This window comes from Melanerpes formicivorus, unplaced genomic scaffold, assembly GCF_026170545.1.
Source record: "Melanerpes formicivorus ecotype bairdi unplaced genomic scaffold, bMelFor1.0.p_v2 SCAF_15, whole genome shotgun sequence".
Taxonomy (NCBI): domain Eukaryota; kingdom Metazoa; phylum Chordata; class Aves; order Piciformes; family Picidae; genus Melanerpes; species Melanerpes formicivorus.
In genome coordinates, this window is record NW_027142367.1 from 12,691,127 (window position 1) to 12,709,099 (window position 17,973).

The following is a 17,973-nucleotide window of genomic DNA, read 5'->3' on the forward strand; positions in this document are numbered from 1 at the left end:
GTCCCTGCTGCTTGCAGAGGAAATTGGACTGGATGATCTTTAAAGCATGCTATGATTCTAGTTTTATGATAAGCAAGCTTGACATGGTATAGAGCAGTGAAGTTATGTTTGACACGTGGAAGTATTCCACTGGGTTGGGTTCTGATTTGTACCACTGCTGCTTGTGAGTGAGGATGGGGAGAAATACTTGCTTTTGACTACTTCATGTTTTAAAACTGCAACTTGTGTCTAGGACCTAAGGCTTTCTTAGCAACTGAAAGGGCAATGTTTAAGTGAGCTCCTGCAACAGTGAGCATTATATAAGCTCTGTGATTACAACTAAATCTAGTCTTGAACACATAACTATGGCCAGTAGCCAGAAGCTGTCGTATGCTCCCATAAAAGGAGGAGGCAACTGATTTCTTTGCCTTAACATTTCAGTTCACTGTTGGATATTTAAGTACAGCTTGTGTGTTGTACATGATATTAGGATTACAGCTGCCTGGCATTTCTCAGAAGTTGAAATGTAGAAATGTGGATTTTGTGAGTGTGTTCTATAGACATAAGGATTGCCAGTTAAAATTGATAGTGCCTTGAATTGTATTCATAGATACAGAGGATGGTTTGGGTTGAAAAGGACCCCTCCCTGCCATGGGCAGAGACATCTTCCCCTATACCACATTGCTCAAGGTTCATCCAACCTGTCCTTGAACACCTCCAGGGGAAGGGGCATCCAGGAACTCCCTGGGCCACCTGTTCCAGTGTCTCACCATCCTCACTGTATGGAATCATTACCTCTTGTCCTATCACTACAGGCCCTTGTAAAAAGTCCTTTCCTAGCTTTCTGTAGCAGCCTTCCAGTGCCTGAAAGGGGCCTATAATGTCTCCAGAGCCTTCTATTCTGGCTGAACAGCCCCAACTGTCTCAGGTTGTCCCCTTAGGGGAGGTGCTCCAACCCTCTGATCATATTTGTGGCCTCCTCTGGACCTGCTCCAGCAGTTTGATGTCCTCCTTATGCTGCAGGCACCAGAATTAGGTGCAGTATTCATGCTTTTTTTTCTTGTTTGAGAAAGTGATAAGAGATCCTGGGTCTTCAGGTGTGTGAAATGAAGAGAACTGCAGCAGTGCAAGGGAATGCTAATGTGTGATGCTTGGCATGTTGAGTGATGTCACCTGATGTTCTTTCATCTAGTTAGCTACAAGTATATTGATTCACCTTCATTCTTTTAATAAGTTGTTCTGTTGTTTCTGTGACCTTGGCATCCAAGCTCAGTTCTTGAAGTTTGATGCTTTGCATTTGAACATGAATTTTATGTTCTTTACTGTGAGAGTGGGAGAGCACTGGAACAGGCTGCCTAAAGAAGTTGTGGAGTCTCCTCTGGAGACTTTCAAAACCTGCCTGGATGTGGTTCTGGGAAATCTGATCTATGCAAACCTGCTTTAGCAGGGTTTTAGACTAGATGATCTCCAGAGGTCCTGTCCAAACCCTACAATTCTGTGGTTATGTGAAAACCAGAACTTGTAAAGGTTAATTGAGAGCTGGTATCTGTTTTCTACTGACTGTCCTGAAGAGAATGATGAAGTAAACTGACTTTCAGCATAGTGTGGTAAATGTGTAGTATTGATTTTGTTTGGGGTGTTACAAATGTTTTCTTACACTGACATACTTTGCTTTTCAGATCTGAAGCTGAATTTACTTCTGGGTCATATTATCAGGCATCTTCTTGCAAAGAGGATGTACTAACCCAGTCAGTTTACTCAAGTCCTACCATGAGCAGGTTGACCTATGTTTCTGAATCTGACAGTACCCTCAAGGACTCAGCTGTGATAGATAATTCAGAGACATACTGGGTAAGAAAATCTTGAACAGTAAATGTATGTGAATTCCCTTTCTTCAAAGCAAACAAAACAACATCTGCCACCTACTCTGAAAGCATACCCTGTAATTGTCAAAATAATTCTCAATTGGGAAAGCTGTAAGGGTTTCAGAACAGTTGATAGAAGCATAGAAGGGCTTAGGTTGGAAGGGGCCTTAGAGATCATGTACTCCAACCTCACTACCATGGACAGGGATGCTTCTCTGCTCTTTTGAGACCTCACCTCAAATACTGCATCCAGTTCTGGTGTTCCCATCACAAGAAGTGTTGGAGTGTGTCCAGGGAAGTGCTGCAAGAATGATCCAGGGGCTGGAGCACCTCTGCTATGAGAATAGTCTGAGGGTTGTTCAGCCTGTAGGTGAGAAGACTCCAGGGAGGTCTTACATCTGCCTTCCCAGTACATGAACCTACAGGATGTTTGGAGAGGGGCTTTTCATGAGGGTGTCTAGCAACAAGATGAGGAAGTGTTTTTAAGCTGAGGGAGAGTACATTTAGACTGGATATTAGGAAGAAGTTTTACAGTATGAGTGGTGAGACTCTGGAATAGGTTGCCCAGGGAGGTTGTGGATGCCCCCTCCCTGGAGATGTTTAAGGCCACATGGGATGAAACCCTGAGCAACCAAGCAACCATAGGCTTCCCTGCCCATGGCAGGGAAGTTGGAGTAGATGATCTCTAAGGTCTCTTCCAATCTAAGCCATTCTATGATTTTTCTTGGATGGTGATACCACTACTAAGGTCTGTCTTGTTTAATGTACCCTCTCTGTTAATACTGCATATTGTTGTATTTGTTTACTAGAATGAAAGTGCTTCTGAACTGAGCACGACAATTGTTCGAGCCAGCCCAACTCCTCCTCAGGAACGTGTAGCTGAAAATCTGGAATGCTCCTGTCAAAGGAGTAGAAAAGAAGCACTGCCTACTGTTGACCAGAAATCAGAGGAATATCAGCTTGTAGGTCTTCAACGAAAACTTGATCTAATGGATCAGGACCCATCCAAAGAAGATTTTCCAAAGAATGAAGAGCATTTGACATCTACTTGTGCAAATGTAGCAGCAATCCATAAAGAGGCAGACCATCCCAAATTGGATTTACCAGGTCAACTCTGCATCTCTCGGCCACCTTCTGTTAGGCCAGGCAAGACAAGGCTCTGGCAATTCAGTTTTTTATTTGGAAAGTAGATGATATTTCTGTCTCAGCATAAATTAATATTAGCAGGCAGTCAGACTAAAGAATTGGAGGAGGAGAGTGTCAGGCTTAAGCCATTTTCTGGTTATGAAGGGAAAAGATAAGCTGCCAAGTGTCCTCTGTACTTTGCTCTTTCTCTCAAGTGCTATCTTGACTTAGCACTAAACCTAAGCAATGCAGATTAGTGTGTCATATAAAAGGCTTCTTTTCAGAAGTTTTTCCTAATGTCCAGCCTCAACCTCCCCTGGTGCAACTTGAGGCTGTTTCCTCTCTCTTATCACTTGTTCCCAGGGAGAGGAGACTGAACCCCATTTTGCTATACAACCTCCTTTCAGGCAGTTGTAGAGAGATAGGGTCTTTCCCCTCAGCCTCCTTTTCTCCATAATAAACAACCTTAGTTCCTTCAGACACTCCTTGTAGTACTTGTGCTCCAGATCCTTTTTCACCAGTTTTGTTGCCCTTCTCTGGACATGCTCCAGCACCTCAGTGTCCTTCTTGGAGTGAGGGGACCAAAACTGAACCCAGTATTTGAGATATGGCCTCAGCAGTGCCAAGGACAGGAGAACAATCACATCTCCAGTCCTGCTGGCCACTGTTTGTGATACCAGCCTTCTTGGCCACCTGAGCACACTGCTGCCTCCTGTTTAGCCAACTGTTGACCAAAACCCTCAGGTCCTTTTCCACTGTTCAGCTTTCTAGTCATTCTTCCTCAAGCCTGTGTCGACATGAGGTGTGCTATTTCCATAACTACTTTTATATGTGACACTAGACCCCCACCCCCTTTGACATGCAACTTAGAAACATTTGCTTGAAATTGAGTACCAGGCTTGTGGAAAACATTCCTATGCAAACTTTAAGAGTCAAACATGACCTTGCCATAGTGAAGCATTTGTCAAATGAGTTTAAGTTGACATAGTGGCAGCCCTGAGTACTGATTTGCTTCTGAGCACTTGGAAACTAACAGGAGCATATTTCCTTTCAAAGGATGTGTAAAAGTACCAGAAGAATTGAAGTTCCCTAATACCTGTTGTGTGGGAATTGCATCAGAGGCTGTTCTTACCATTTCTAATGCAACTAAGCAGTGGTCACAGGTCATCATTGGAATACTCAGTGTTTCAGTTAATGGGGAAAAGGTAAGAGTTTGTGTGTTTTTTAAACAAAATTATATCAGTAATGCTGTAATGTTACAAGAGATAGATAAAATTAGAGCCTTCTATGTAGATTTGTAATTTTTCCCCCCATTTTAGAGTTTACACAAAAGCAGTTCTGCTGCTGGGCCACCTGACTTACTCAAATGAGTAGGCAGAGAGATAAATCCCATGTGATGAGGTTGATTTGTGCATGAAGTGTGGTAGAGTTGAGTCAGCCCTAATAAAGAGAGCAACCTTACCAAGGACTGCTACTGGTAAAATGTTCTGCACAGTTTGCTCCCATTTTTGCTTGAAGTCAGGAGGTCTTGAGTGACAAACAATGAGAAATATTTGGAGCAGGCTGCAAGCTAGATGGGTTGTTCTGTGTGATATAGATGGCTTGTAGGCCATAGTGAGTGGCCTACAAGTCATGAGACTTGATCCCCAGACTCTTCACCAGCTTCATTGCTCTTCTCTGGACACGCTCTGTCATGTCCACACACAGAGCCACAGAATGCTGGGGGTTGGAAGGGACCTCTGAAGATTGACTCCAACTCCCTTGCCAGAGCTGGGTCATCTAGGGTAGGTCACTTCAACATAGTTCTTGTAGCAAGGAACCCAAAACTAAACACAGCAGCCAAGCTGTGGCCTCACCAGTGCCGAGTACAGGGGAACAATCACTGCCCTAGTCCTGCTGGCCACATGGTTCCAGATCCAGGCCAGGATGACCTTTGTCAAGATGCTCCTTATCGTACTCCTCCTTAGGCGTTATTTTTCCAGCACCTGTAGCACCGCCTTTCCTCTTTAAAAGCCATCAGAGCACAGTTCTGTGTGTTTGTACATACAGGTGTTTATGACACTTACCATTTCTTACATATTTTTTATTTTAGTCACTCATTAGCACAAAGCTCTCGTGCAGCTCTTCAGGCCTCAGATTCTGGTGTACCAGGAGGTGATGTTTTGGTTTTTTAAAATGAAATGCTTTACAGTCAAGAGCCTCATTTAAAATTGTTTCCTTGGATCAATATATACATTTAGTTTGTTCACTGCCCAATACTTTTAAATACTGTTTTTTCAGTCAAGTTAACTCTGAGGTGCCGCACCTTGAGTACTGTGTCCAGTTCTGGGCCCCTCAGTTTAAGGACATCGAAACACTTGAACGTGTCCAGAGAAGGGCAACAAGGCTGGGGAGAGGCCTTGAGCACAAGCCCTATGAGGAGAGGCTGAGGGAGCTGGGATTGTTTAGCCTGGAGAAGAGGAGGCTCAGGGGTGACCTCATTGCCCTCTACAACTACCTGAGGGGTGGTTGTGGCCGGGAAGGGGTTGGTCTCTTCTCCCAGGTAACCAGCACCAGAACAAGAGGACACAGTCTCCAGCTGCGCCAGGGGAGGTTTAGACTCGAGGTGAGGAGGAAGTTCTTCACTGAGCGAGTCATTCGTCATTGGAACGGGCTGCCCAGGGAGGTGGTGGAGTCACCGTCCCTGGAGGCGTTCAAGAGGAGATTGGAGGTGGCACTTGGTGCCATGGTCTAGTCATGGGGTCTGTGTTGATAGGTTGGAGTCGATGATCCTCGAGGTCCTTTCCAACCTAAGTTATACTGTGTGATACTGTGCACTGAGCAGACTTGGAGTCTGTCTCCTGCTCAAACATTAACTATGAGTGTGTTCACAACAGAAAGATATCTTGCCCTATAGTTTACTGACATGCCAGTACTTTTCTACCATACCTTTTCCTCTCATCTTTGATAGCACAAAGCACCAAACAAAGATGGCTTTAAGTATTTTGTTGCTGTTTTTTCTCAGAAATCAAGGTTTTACTCACAAATTCATAGAATTGTAGAATGCACCAGGTGGGAAGGGACCTCTAAAGGTCATCTAGTTCAACAGCCTTGCAGTGAGCAGGAATATTTTCAACTAGATCAGGTTGCTCAGAGCCACATCAAACCTGGCCTTGAATGTCTCCAGGGATGGGGCCTCCACCACCTTCCTGATCAGCCCACTCCAATGTTCCACCACTCTCACAGTAACGAATATTTTCTAATGTCCAGCCTAAATATACCCTGCTCTACTCCCGGTGCTAATCTTGCACTAGGTGCTGGAAAGAAATCTCAGCAACTTTCAGGCTGACTTACCTAACTCTTTTTTGGTTTTGTTTGGGTTTTGGAGTATTTTTGTTTATTTTTACAGCTGAGAGGGGAGGGGATTTCAAGGTGCTGTAATGAACTTTGAACAAAAACATATGCAAGATGTCCATGTTGAACTGTGGTGCCAGATAACTGTGGTGTTTTGAAATAAACTCTCCTTTGGCAAGAGGATGTTGAGAATGACAGAGATTTTGGTTGTTTTTCAGATGAATCCTGTGAAGCATCAATGCCTGGCTTTCAAGAACAAAGCCATGGTAGCACCCTATTCTACCGAGGATGTGAAAATACTTTTCTTTCCCTGTCACCCAGGGATCTTTCAGTGTGTTCTCAGTGTTTCCTCCTGGCCAGTTTCTGCAGACAAGACGATCTTTCAGGCTAGTAGGGTAGTTCTGACAGCTGTTGCTGAAACCCCTGATTTAGAAGTAAGTAGCTGCTGCTTATGGTTTGTGGTTGGGTTTTTTGTCGTTGTTTTTGTTTGTTTGGTGGGGGGTTTTTGTGTGTTGGAGTTTTATATTTGGTTTAATGACACTGGAGGAGAATATGAATGCAAGTTTGTCCTTCAAGGGAATCTGGAATTTGTGATGTTTGAAGTGGGAAGGGAATGTAGGAGAATGTTTAAGAAGTTCATAACCTGGAAATGAGGATTTCTATCTAAAAAGAACAAATAAGAACTTGTTCATTATTGGAAGCATGGATGAGATCTTAAACATCAGGAACAGTATGGCCAGCAGGAACAGGCAGCCAAGAGGGCCAATGGCATCCTGGCCTGCATCAGGAACAGTGTGGCCCCTGTACACTGCACTGGTTAGGCCACACCTCGAGTCCTGTGTCCAGTTCTGGGCCCCTCAGTTTAGGAAGGATGCTGACTTGCTGGAATGAGTCCAGAGAAGGGCAACAAAGTTGGTGAGGGGTTTGGAACACAAGCCCTATGAGGAGAGGCTGAGGGAGCTGGGGTTGCTTAGCCTGGAGAAGAGGAGGCTCAGGGGAGACCTTATTGCTGTCTACAACTACCTGAAGGGAGGTTGTAGCCAGGCAGAGGTTGGTCTCTTCTCCCAGGCAGCCAGCACCAGAACAAGAGGACACAGTCTCAGGCTGTGCCAGGGGAGGTTTAGGCTGGAGGTTAGGAGGAAGTTTTACACAGAGAAAGTGATTGCCTATTGGAATGGACTGCCCAGGGAGATGGTGGAGACACCATCACTGGAGGTGTTCAGGAGGAGACTTGACAGGGTGCTTGGTTGCATGGGTTAGTTGGTTAGGTGGTGTTGGTTGATAGGTTGGACGCGATGATCTTGAAGGTCTCTTCCAACCTGGTTTGGTCTATTCTATTCTTTACAAGGATCTGCTATGTTGGATACCATTGGGCATTAAAATGTAATAAACCCCCTTTATTTCCAGTTTTAATGATTGCTTTTATTTTATATCAAGTAGGCTTTTTCTTGATTTCTTATTACATTCAGCTTACTTATGGTTGTAGAGAATATTTTTTTTTTCTTTTGGAGTAAATAAAAAGTAAAAGTTAACAGATACATAAAATGCTTTGTTTTGCCTCACCATGAAGAACAACCATCACAGTATAACTTAGGTTGGAAAGGACCTCGAGGATCATCGAGTCCAACCTATCAACACAGATCCCATGCCTAGACCATGGCACCAAGTGCCATGTCCAATCCCCTCTTGAACACCTCCAGGGACGGTGACTCCACCACCTCCCTGGGCAGCCTGTTCCAATGACGAATGACTCGCTCGGTGAAGAACTTCCTCCTCACCTCGAGTCTAAACCTCCCCTGGCGCAGCTTGAGACTGTGTCCCCTTGTTCTGGTGCTGGTTGCCTGGGAGAAGAGACCAACCCCTTCCCGGCCACAACCACCCCTCAGGTAGTTGTAGAGGGCAATGAGGTCACCCCTGAGCCTCCTCCAGGCTAAACAATCCCAGCTCCCTCAGCCTCTCCTCATAGGGCTTGTGCTCAAGGCCTCTCCCCAGCCTTGTTGCCCTTCTCTGGACACGTTCAAGTGTTTCGATGTCCTTCTTAAACTGAGGGGCCCAGAACTGGACACAGTACTCAAGGTGTGGCCTAACCAAAGCAGAGTACAGGGGCAGAATGACCTCCCTGCTCCTGCTGGCCACACTATTGCTAATGCAGGCCAGGATGCCATTGGCCCTCTTGGCCACCTGGGCACACTGCTGGCTCATATTCAGGTGGCTGTCGATCAGCACCCCCAGGTCCCTCTCTGTTTGGGAGCTCTCCCAGGTCCCTCTCTGTTTGGGAGCTCTGTTTGGTTTGGGACCATGTGGGAGACAGTGTGATTGACATTATCTGACATCATGTAGTCCTAAATTTAAGAGTATGGACAGGCTGAAGTGGGCTTGATGGTAGTTTTGGAAGTGCCTGAACTTGGTCATCTGGGGCATTGCTGATAAAAGTGAAATATTCAGTCAGTAAGCACAGCTAGTAATTGGTTTCCATTTTAAGGTGGCCTATTAGCTTGCTTTGGGCTAAGTGTATGTTTTGAAGTAATGAAATTCTAGGTGAATACAGATGCCTGGAAATAATTTTCAGTGCTTCTTCCATGAATTTTAAGTTTTCTTGCACTTTTAATACACAGTTGGGCAAAATCTGTCAATCTCTGTGGTATGTAGGCCTTTCAAACTTGCTTCATATTGAAATGCATGTCTTGTTACATCCCTGAGACTGGAAAAAGTACCCCAAAAAAAGCTACATTTTACAGATTCATAGAATTCAGATTCATTTTGCTGCAGACCACAACACTCTGGTGTGTTTATGCTCACAAAAAAGAACTCCTTAGTGATTTTTTTTTGTTTTAATTGCTTAAATGTCATTTTAACTACCCATACCTGACACTTCCTACTTGCTAGCTACATAGTAACAGTTGAAATGGGTGTGCTTGTTTAAACTAGCAAAAAACATCTTGATTTTTATATTTAATGCATAAATATTGCACCAAAGATTGACTTAATTTGATTTTTATACTTGATGTATAAAATACTGCACTAAAGATTGGCTTAATTAAGGTGAACTATGTGGGAGATAACCTGTGGGTGTCAAGCCTTTTGATACCAATGCGAATATGTTTCTTAGACTCCTCTTATGCCTTCTTGGAGGTCTGTAGTGATGTGGGTGTAGCATTCAGAGGATGGGACAAGTGAAAGACATCCTTACTTTGCTGGTGTTTTTGTATGGTAGTGTGTTTTGGAAGTTTTCATTCCTTAGAAGTTCTTCTTTGCCTTAAAATCAGGTGCATGCAGGTCCAGGAGGTATTCTGGATTTTGGTGATTTGGCTTTTGGCAGCAGGAAGGCTCTGCCACTACAAGTGGTCAACAAAACCCATGCTTTTGTGCCTCTTCGATTTATCATTAATGGAGTAAGTACAGTGAGCTTCCTCTATGAGAGAGTTAACTTCTTGTGATACTGAGTTTTAATACCAGAATGTTTTATGTTCTATGTCATTAAGAATCTTGGCCAGACATTAGATGCCAGCATCTGAAAAAATCTCTGGTTAGCCAGCAAATAAATTAATGGCAGAATGATGATCTAGATCTGCTCTAATGGTATGTCCTGGTTTAACCCCAGCTGGCAAGTCAACACCAGGGAACCACTTGCTTACTCCTCCCCAGTTGGATAAGGGAGAGATCTGGGGGGTGAGAAACAAAAAGTAAAGCTTGTGAGTGGAGATAAAGATAGTATAACACAACAGAAAAGGAAGTAGTAATAGAATATATGGAACAAGTGATGCACAATGTGATTGCTTACTGATGCCTAAGCCAATCCCTGTATAATGGTGCCCCCCGGCCAACTCTTCCTAGTTTATGTACTTGGCACCATGTCATATAGTATGGAATATCTCTGTGGTCAGCTGGGGTCACCTATCTTTACTGTGTCCTGTGTCCTTGTGCACACTGACCCTCTGCTGAGAGAAGCTGAAAGGTCCTTGACTTAGTACAAACATTGCTTAGCAACAACCGAAGAGCAGCATTGTTAACATTATTCTCATTGTAAATCCAAACCCCAGCATTGTACCAGCTGCTAGGAAGAAAATTAACTGTGTTCCAGCCCAAATCAGGACATGGTACCAGCAAAAATACTTCTGGACTACGTGTGGTCTTGGGGGTTTTGTTGTGGGTTGCTCATTTTCTGTAGGGTTGGGGGTTTTTTGTTTGTTTTGTTTGGTATTTTGCTTTTGTTTTGTGTTTTTTACAGCCCCTGGCTCTGTTGCCTGATTTGATAGTACAGGGCAGCACATAGCAAAAGTGTTGTCTTGCCTGAACCTTCCATTTGAACAGGAGGATATATGTAAAGAGCTGACTATTAAAACAAGCAGCCAAGTTTAGCCTATTCTCTCATCCTCTGCAGGGGTGGGAGCAAGGCTCTATCTGCATTGTCTCTCAGCTAGTTAGCAATAGCTTCTATTACAGGCTGCAGTGTTCCTCTCTCTATCTCTGTGGAAGCATAGATTTTGGGGCTTTGAATAGGTTGGTTGCTCTTCCAGGCTGGTCTTGTTTTCTTATGTGGGAGACAAGAAAGGATTCACCTGAAATTAAGGTGGATCAGGTCATGGTGTTGACTGAGGTTTGATCTTTAACAGCCCAACTTCTTGAATCCTTAAACTAGCCAGTCCCAGCTCCTTTTAGTGTACAAAGGGTTTCTGACTATTCTTGGAAGGTGGGCTGGACTATCACATACCTACAAGGTAGTCTTGCCATTGCTTTATTCCAAATTCCTTGAATGGCTCAAAACTTGCCTTGTGTTTCTCAGCATTATTGTTAGTGTCAATAAGATTTAATGCTTCCCAGAGTATGCTCTGTTTCTTTTTCAGGATGCAGAAGCTTCGAGTTGCTTCACATTTTCCAAGGAACCAGTTAGTCCTTCCAGTGAGCAATCACTCCAAGCAGATGCCATTTCTCAGACAGCATCTCCACCAGTTGTAAATCGTGTAATGCATGCAAGCTATGATGGGCAAGTGAGTAGCTTGTAATTGTGTGATTCTTCCTCTTACTTGCTTTCTGAACTGGTGGTTCCAAATAGCTGAGCTCACAGTAATGATTTTTTGGTTATCTACCTACTTGAGCAGTACAGTTCTGTTCTTGGTGTGTGTTTTATTTTTGTTGTTTTTTCTCTTCAGTAATACCCCTCCATAAGATGATGAATAAACCAATTTCTTTTTCAGGATCCTGAAGCTTTAACAGTTTGGGTTGTGTTCCATGCACCTAAGAGAGAAATTTCTTCTTCAGGTATAGCAACTTGATTTTCATTTCAACTGAAGAAAGTGTTCCTGCAATTCTAGCCAAGTCAGTCTGCAAACATGAAATGAAACCTTCTGGTTTGGTTTGTGCATCCTAATGTTTTGGGTATCACATTCACTTTGAGAAACTGAAAGAGGCAGAGTACTTCCATGTCTTAATCTTTTAGATGTTAACAGGAACATTTATACTTCAGTATCAAACTGTCCAGTGTGGTTATCTGCTGCAAGATGTGTGGAATCTGCTTTACTCTTTTTACTGAGGGAATTAAATCATCACTTGAAGTATTCCATTGATTACAAAGTGGATAAGAAGTATGAAGAAACCTCTCGAGTTTTTCTGTCTTCCTAAATAGTGAATAATGCATATCTCCCCTAGCTTGACTAGTATGTGACAGTGGATTTTTTTTGTTTGTTTGCTTGCTTTAGGGACAACTTTAGCAACATTTAAGATAGAGCAGTAGGACTCTCAGATAAGGTCCTGTGAGCCTATTTAAAAGAAAGGAGGAAAAAAAGTTGCTTGGGTAGTAGGAGAGCTTCTGTAATATCCCCACAACATTAATGTGTTAAGATCAGACAGTAGCTGAAGTGAGGCATGCATCCATAGGAGTGGCCCTTGCTGCTAGCTTGCCTTTGTTACTCATGAAACTGTTCCTAGATTCCTTGGGTCCAGCAGATGTGTTCTCAGCAAGTGTTGATGTGGAGCTGGATAGTCCCGGACCCAGCAGTGTGATTAAAAGTGTCCGTCTCCAAGCAAGAGCTGGAACAGCCAAGATACATGTTCCAAATATCTTAAAGGTTTGCATCTGTTTACAAAATGTGTTTCAGTAATTGTGGGATTATAGAGTGTTTGGGTTTGGAAGGTACCCAGTCATCTACTCTCACCCCTCTTCAGTGAGCAGGGACATCTACAACTGGATGGGGCCGTTCAGCCTGGAGAAGATAAGGCTCAGGGGAGAATTGATTGTGGCCTTTCAGTACTTAGGCTGATGAAGAAAGATGGATCTGCTAGGATCCATCTTTAGCAGGATCTGTTGGGACAGGACAAATGATGATGGTTTTGAACTAGTAAAGGGAGATTTAGACTAGATAGAAAGAAGACTGGAGAAGAGGAGGCTCAGGGGTGACCTCATTGCCCTCTACAACTACCTGAAAGGTGGTTGTAGCCAGGAAGGGGTTGGTCTCTTCTCCCAGGCAACCAGCACCAGAACAAGGGGACACAGTCTCAAGCTGCGGCAGGGGAGGTTTAGACTCGAGGTGAGGAGGAAGTTCTTCACCGAGCGAGTCATTCGTGATTGGAATGTGCTGCCCAGGGAGGTGGTGGAGTCACCATCCCTGGAGGTGTTCAAGAGGAGATTGGACGTGGCACTTGGTGCCATGGTCTAGTCATGGGGTCTGTGTTGATAGGTTGGACTCGATGATCCTCGAGGTCCTTTCCAACCTAAGTTATACTGTGATACTGTGACTGTTTTTAGAGTGAGGGTGGTGAAATGCTGGCTCGTGTTGCCCAGAGAAGTGGTAGAAGCCTCATCCCTGGAATCATTTCAGATGAGGAGGATGGGGCTCTGAGCAACCTGATCTAGCTGAAGATGTCCCTGTTGACTGTGGTGAGGTGTTGCATGGGATGATCTTTAAAGGTCCATTGCATCCTAAAACATTCTATGATCAGGTTCCTTATAAATATTTGTGTCTCTTAGGCTAGTGCTTTTGTAATGCTTGTCTTTATTCTGTATATTTTTATCCATGGATACATACTCTTCTCTTGTTCCAGACAATGCATCTGTCTGCTAGGGTGGGGTCTGGAGCCAAACAGCAGCTGCCCTTGAAAAATGCTGGAAACATTGGTGTACATTTGAAAATTAAGGTATGTTGGCTTCTCTCTCTCTCTTGAGGTTTGTGCTGTTACTGTTGTTTTGAAACTAGATTTTAATAAACAGATTTTTACAAGAGTGTAACATATGTAGAAGTACAGAGCCAAGTAGAATATTACTGCTGGGAAACATCTTTATTTTGTAATAAAGCTACATTTTCAGTGAACATTTTACCACCCCAAGTATGAGATGATCTCTCTTCAGATCTGGCATCTCTTGAACTTTCTTGAGAATCCAGGGAAAGTGTGTTCCAGACTGAAAGGTAACTAGACACACTTGAATCCAGCACTTCAAAGTCTACAGAAGAAGCAGTTGAACCTTTCACCTTTTTAAAAAGCAATAATGCAGGGTTATCATGCCATCGTTTCTTGAAGCAGGGGCCATGGAAATAAGATGTATGCCTAGTATCACAAATGCCACTTTACTGTGATGATACTGGAGAGTAACCAACACCAGTTTGTAGCACCATTGAGACTAGGAATACTGCTTCACTAGAGTTTTAAGTTTGCCATGTTGTACTTTCTTTCAATTCTTCCCTTTGCCCTTGCCTACTTCCAGATATCAGATGGGGACAGCTGCTTTAGTGTTCTACCTGAGGTTCTTTTCCTTAATCCTGGAGAAGAGCAAAAATTGACTGTCCTGTTTGTTCCATATAATGTCAGGACTACAGAAAGGTAACAGTACTGCTTTTATGCTGAGCTGCTTTTGACCTTCAGCTTATGAAGAAATCGATTTTACCCACAAGGGAAACTTATGCTTGTTTTCATGGGAGTCCTCATTTGTTACAAAGTAGATTTTTTTGCTGGAGATAGCCTGTTCCATACATTACCTACCTCTTGCTGTGCATAGCTTTAGGGAGTAGCTAATATGTCCCTTCACAGACAACAGATGTCCTGAGGCTTCTTTAGTGTAAATAAACAAAGTCCCCTTTGTATGATTCTTTTTTTCTAAAGTACATCAAAGCTTTAAAACACTCATCTTCAGCAGCCACTTGAGTTGCTTCCCTCTTCCTCACTCTATAAAGAAAAGGGAAAAGTTATCCTGGTTTTTCCATATAAAAACACTCAATCACAGATCAGGATCAGAAGCATTTATGTGCCCTGTTGATGGGATGCGGGGCTCTGTCAGTAGGCATCATAGGAATTCAATGACAGCTAGAGTGGAGATTCTAGTTTCAGTCCTAGTTCCAAGTGTGTCTGTGCTATAAAAAAATCCTTCTGCCTTTTTTTTTGTGTGTGTGTTTTAATCTTCTGATAGGTTTTTTCCTCTCATTTCCTGTGTTGTTGGTTAGATATTTCCAATCTCCAGTTCCTTCCCTGTATACTTTAGCCTTTTATTTCTCTGTTGGCTTCTGTCTCCCTTAGTGAGGCAGCACTTTCTTTCTCCTGGTCCCTCTTCCTGGTGTTTTGGTGTTGGTTTCTATTTTCTTGCACTTTCTTTTCTAGTTAGGTCTGGTGTTCCTATGCAGTGTTAGCTCATTTCTTCCTGATTCATTATTTGAATCTGTGTTCCTGATGCTTTCATTCATGTGCTTGAAGAAGGTGCAGGTGGCTGATTGCTTGTCTGGGTTCATGAGTGCCTTCTCACAGCAGTCTTGGGAAATGAGGTGAAAACAGGCTGCAGAAGTGGGCTGAGGAGAATCGGATGATGTTCTATAAGGCAAAGTGCAAGGGCAAACTTTGATATCACTGCAGGCTGGGAGATGATGATATTGAGAGTAGTGCTGCAGAAAAGGACTGGGGTTGCTGGTGGATGAGAAGCTAGACATGAGCCAACTATGAGCACTTGCAGCCCAGAAGGCCAATTGCATCCTGGCCTGCATCAAAAGAACTGTGGACAGCAGATGGGGAGAGATGATTCTGCCACTCTGCTCTGTTGAGACCTCACCAGGAGTACTGTCTGGCTCTGGGGCTTGCAGCACAAGAGAGACAAGAACCTGCTGGAGCAGGTCCAGAGGAGGGCCACAAAGATGATTGGAGGGCTCGAGTACCTCTTCCATAAAGACAGGTTGAAAAAATTTGGGCTGTTCAGCCTGGAGAAGAGAAGGCTTTGGGGAGACCTAAGAGCTACACTTCAATATTAATATTCCTACCTACAGGAAGGCTGCGGAAGGACTGCTTAGAAGAGCTTGTAGTGATAGCACAAGGGGCAATGGTTTGAAACTGGAGCAGGGTAGATTTAGATTGGACATTAGGAGGAAGCTCATACAATGAGAGTGGTGAACCACTGCAACAGGTTGCCCAGGAACATGGTTGAGGCCTCATCCCTGGAGACATTCAAAATCAGATTTGGCATGGCCCTGGGCAGCCTGATCTAATTGGAGCTGTCTCTGCTGACTGCAGGGGGGTTGGACAAGATGACCTTTGAGGGTCCCTTTAAACCTAATGCAATCTGTGAACCTGTGAAGAAAATCTTGAATTCATGGCTTAGAGCACTGCTGTTGTTAACAGGACAGAGTTTAATTTTGATGCTTCCAAGTATCTCACACCAGTTAATCTGTACAGAGACAGACTGACCTTGATTCTCTCCAAGATTAGTTTGTCAAGAGAACTACAAATTAACCACGGCCAAACACCAGTTTGTTTAGATTTAGTCTCTGAAATAGTTGTCTGAACCGTTTCCAGACCAAATATTTCAGAAGATTGCTTGAGGTACATGTGGCATATGTCGTTGCAGCCCAAAGGATTGAAGTTTTGCTATGCCTAGCACCTGCCTTCATCATAAAGTATTTGTATTTTCCCCTTGAGTTAGTTTCAGAAGGCCTGTGTATGTTTTTTGGGTTTTGTTCACTTGTTTTGTTTCCGGCAGCTAATCTTCTTCTGTGGCAGGATTTACATTTGTTTGTTTAATTTGCAAGTTCTTTGGAAGTCCTTGTGCTGCCCTCTGGACCTCAGTATGAAGTGGTGTTGAAAGGTGAAGTGGTGTCTGAGGGAAACAGACCTGTTCCTGAAGCTGTTGGTGGCTGCTCGACCATCCCACGCATTCTCTCCAACAAGCAGTTCATTGTCTGGGGAGGAGTGCCCCTTGGAACATCAGTGTAAGTATAAGCATGAGCTGGGCAGCTGTTCATCTAGAATATCAATTGAAGTGTTATGTATTATTTGAGGTAAAACTTCAGATTGATAATCCATGCATAACAAATGAATTCCCATCCCTAGAGGTGTTTAAAAGATGCAGAGATGTGGTGCTGAGGGACATGGTTTGGCACTAGATTTGGTAGTGTGGTGGGTTGAGAGAAGGCCCAGGTCACAGGTAGATAATGGTTGCACCTGATGATGTTAGAGGTCTTTTCCAACTGAAACCTTTCCAGGATTTAGTGAAATTGTTTATAGTTGTCTAGATATACTTTTGTGTGTTAAGGCAGCAGGTTTTGCAGATCTCTGGACTTTTAGTAAGTATTACTGTAGGGAGTAATCCAGACTTGTTTTGGTAGTGAACTTTTGAGGAATCTGATAGCATTCTGTGTTTGAAGTCATCTGGTTTTGTATCCAAGAACAGTTTCTGATAGCTATATTCCTGTTTCTCCATTTTGCTAAGGCAGTGTATTTCTAATGTAGTCATTTGGGCTGGTTGGTGTTTGGGAATTCTTTTCTCTTCCCTGTTACTACCCTTTTGCTTTCTGTTCTTCCTGAAAAATATTTTTGACGCACCATTGGCTTTGGGAAGCTAAAATTTAGTTTTAGAATTGCTGTTCCAACAGAGGACAAAACAGTGTCTGCCACTGAAAAAGGGGGAGAGGTTTCTTCTTTCCTTGTTTTTACCAGTTTTAGAATAAACCTTTATTTAGAATAAACCAAACCAGGTTGGAAGAGACCTTCAAGATCATTGCATCCAACCCATCAGCCAATCCAACCCACCCAAACAGCTAACCCATGGCACCAAGCACCCCATCAAGTCTCCTCCTGAACACCTCCAATGATGGCGACTCCACCACCTCCCCAGGCAGCCCATTCCAATGGGCAATCACTCTCTCTGTATAGAACTTCTTCCTAACATCCAACCTGAACCTCCCCTGGCGCAGCCTGAGACTGTGTGCTCTTGTTCTGGTACTGGCTGCCTGGGAGAAGAGACCATCATCAGCCTGTCTACAACCTCCCTTCAGGTAGTTGTAGAGAGTGATAAGGTCACCCCTGAGTCTCCTCTTCTCCAGGCTGAGCAACCCCAGCTCCCTCAGTCTTTCCTCATAGGGCTTGTGCTCCAAACCCCTCACCAACTTTGTTGCTCTTCAATGGACTTGTTCCAGCAAGTCAACCTCCTTCCTAAACTGAGGGGCCCAGAACTGGACACAGGACTCGAGGTGCGGCCTAACCAGTGCAGTGTACAGGGGCAGAATGACCTCCCTGCTCCTGCTGGCCACACTGGTCTTAATGCAGGCCAGGATGCCATTGGCCCTCTTGGCTGCCTGGGCACACTGCAGGCTCATGTTCAGCCTACCATCGACCAGCACCCTCAGGTTCCTCTCTGCCTGGCTGCTCTCCAGCCACTCTGACCCCAGCCTGTAGCTCTGCATGGGGTTGTTGAGGCCAATGTGCA

The 17,973-nt window shown here is 44.0% G+C and overlaps 1 protein-coding gene across 3 annotated transcripts in view; it reads left to right on the forward strand.

The window, feature by feature from the left end:
• The window catches only part of CEP192 (centrosomal protein 192), a 79,104-nt gene that overhangs the window by 23,589 nt on the left and 37,542 nt on the right, over positions 1 to 17,973 (forward strand). For all 3 annotated transcript variants that reach the window (XM_068147654.1, XM_068147655.1, XM_068147656.1), the window contains 11 exons: positions 1,659 to 1,830; positions 2,654 to 2,951; positions 4,026 to 4,174; positions 6,521 to 6,736; positions 9,569 to 9,694; positions 11,147 to 11,290; positions 11,498 to 11,561; positions 12,228 to 12,367; positions 13,341 to 13,433; positions 13,999 to 14,114; positions 16,298 to 16,477. In XM_068147654.1, the coding sequence (XP_068003755.1) occupies positions 1,659 to 1,830; positions 2,654 to 2,951; positions 4,026 to 4,174; positions 6,521 to 6,736; positions 9,569 to 9,694; positions 11,147 to 11,290; positions 11,498 to 11,561; positions 12,228 to 12,367; positions 13,341 to 13,433; positions 13,999 to 14,114; positions 16,298 to 16,477 (1,698 nt within the window). The remainder of the gene's footprint in view (positions 1 to 1,658; positions 1,831 to 2,653; positions 2,952 to 4,025; positions 4,175 to 6,520; positions 6,737 to 9,568; positions 9,695 to 11,146; positions 11,291 to 11,497; positions 11,562 to 12,227; positions 12,368 to 13,340; positions 13,434 to 13,998; positions 14,115 to 16,297; positions 16,478 to 17,973) is intronic.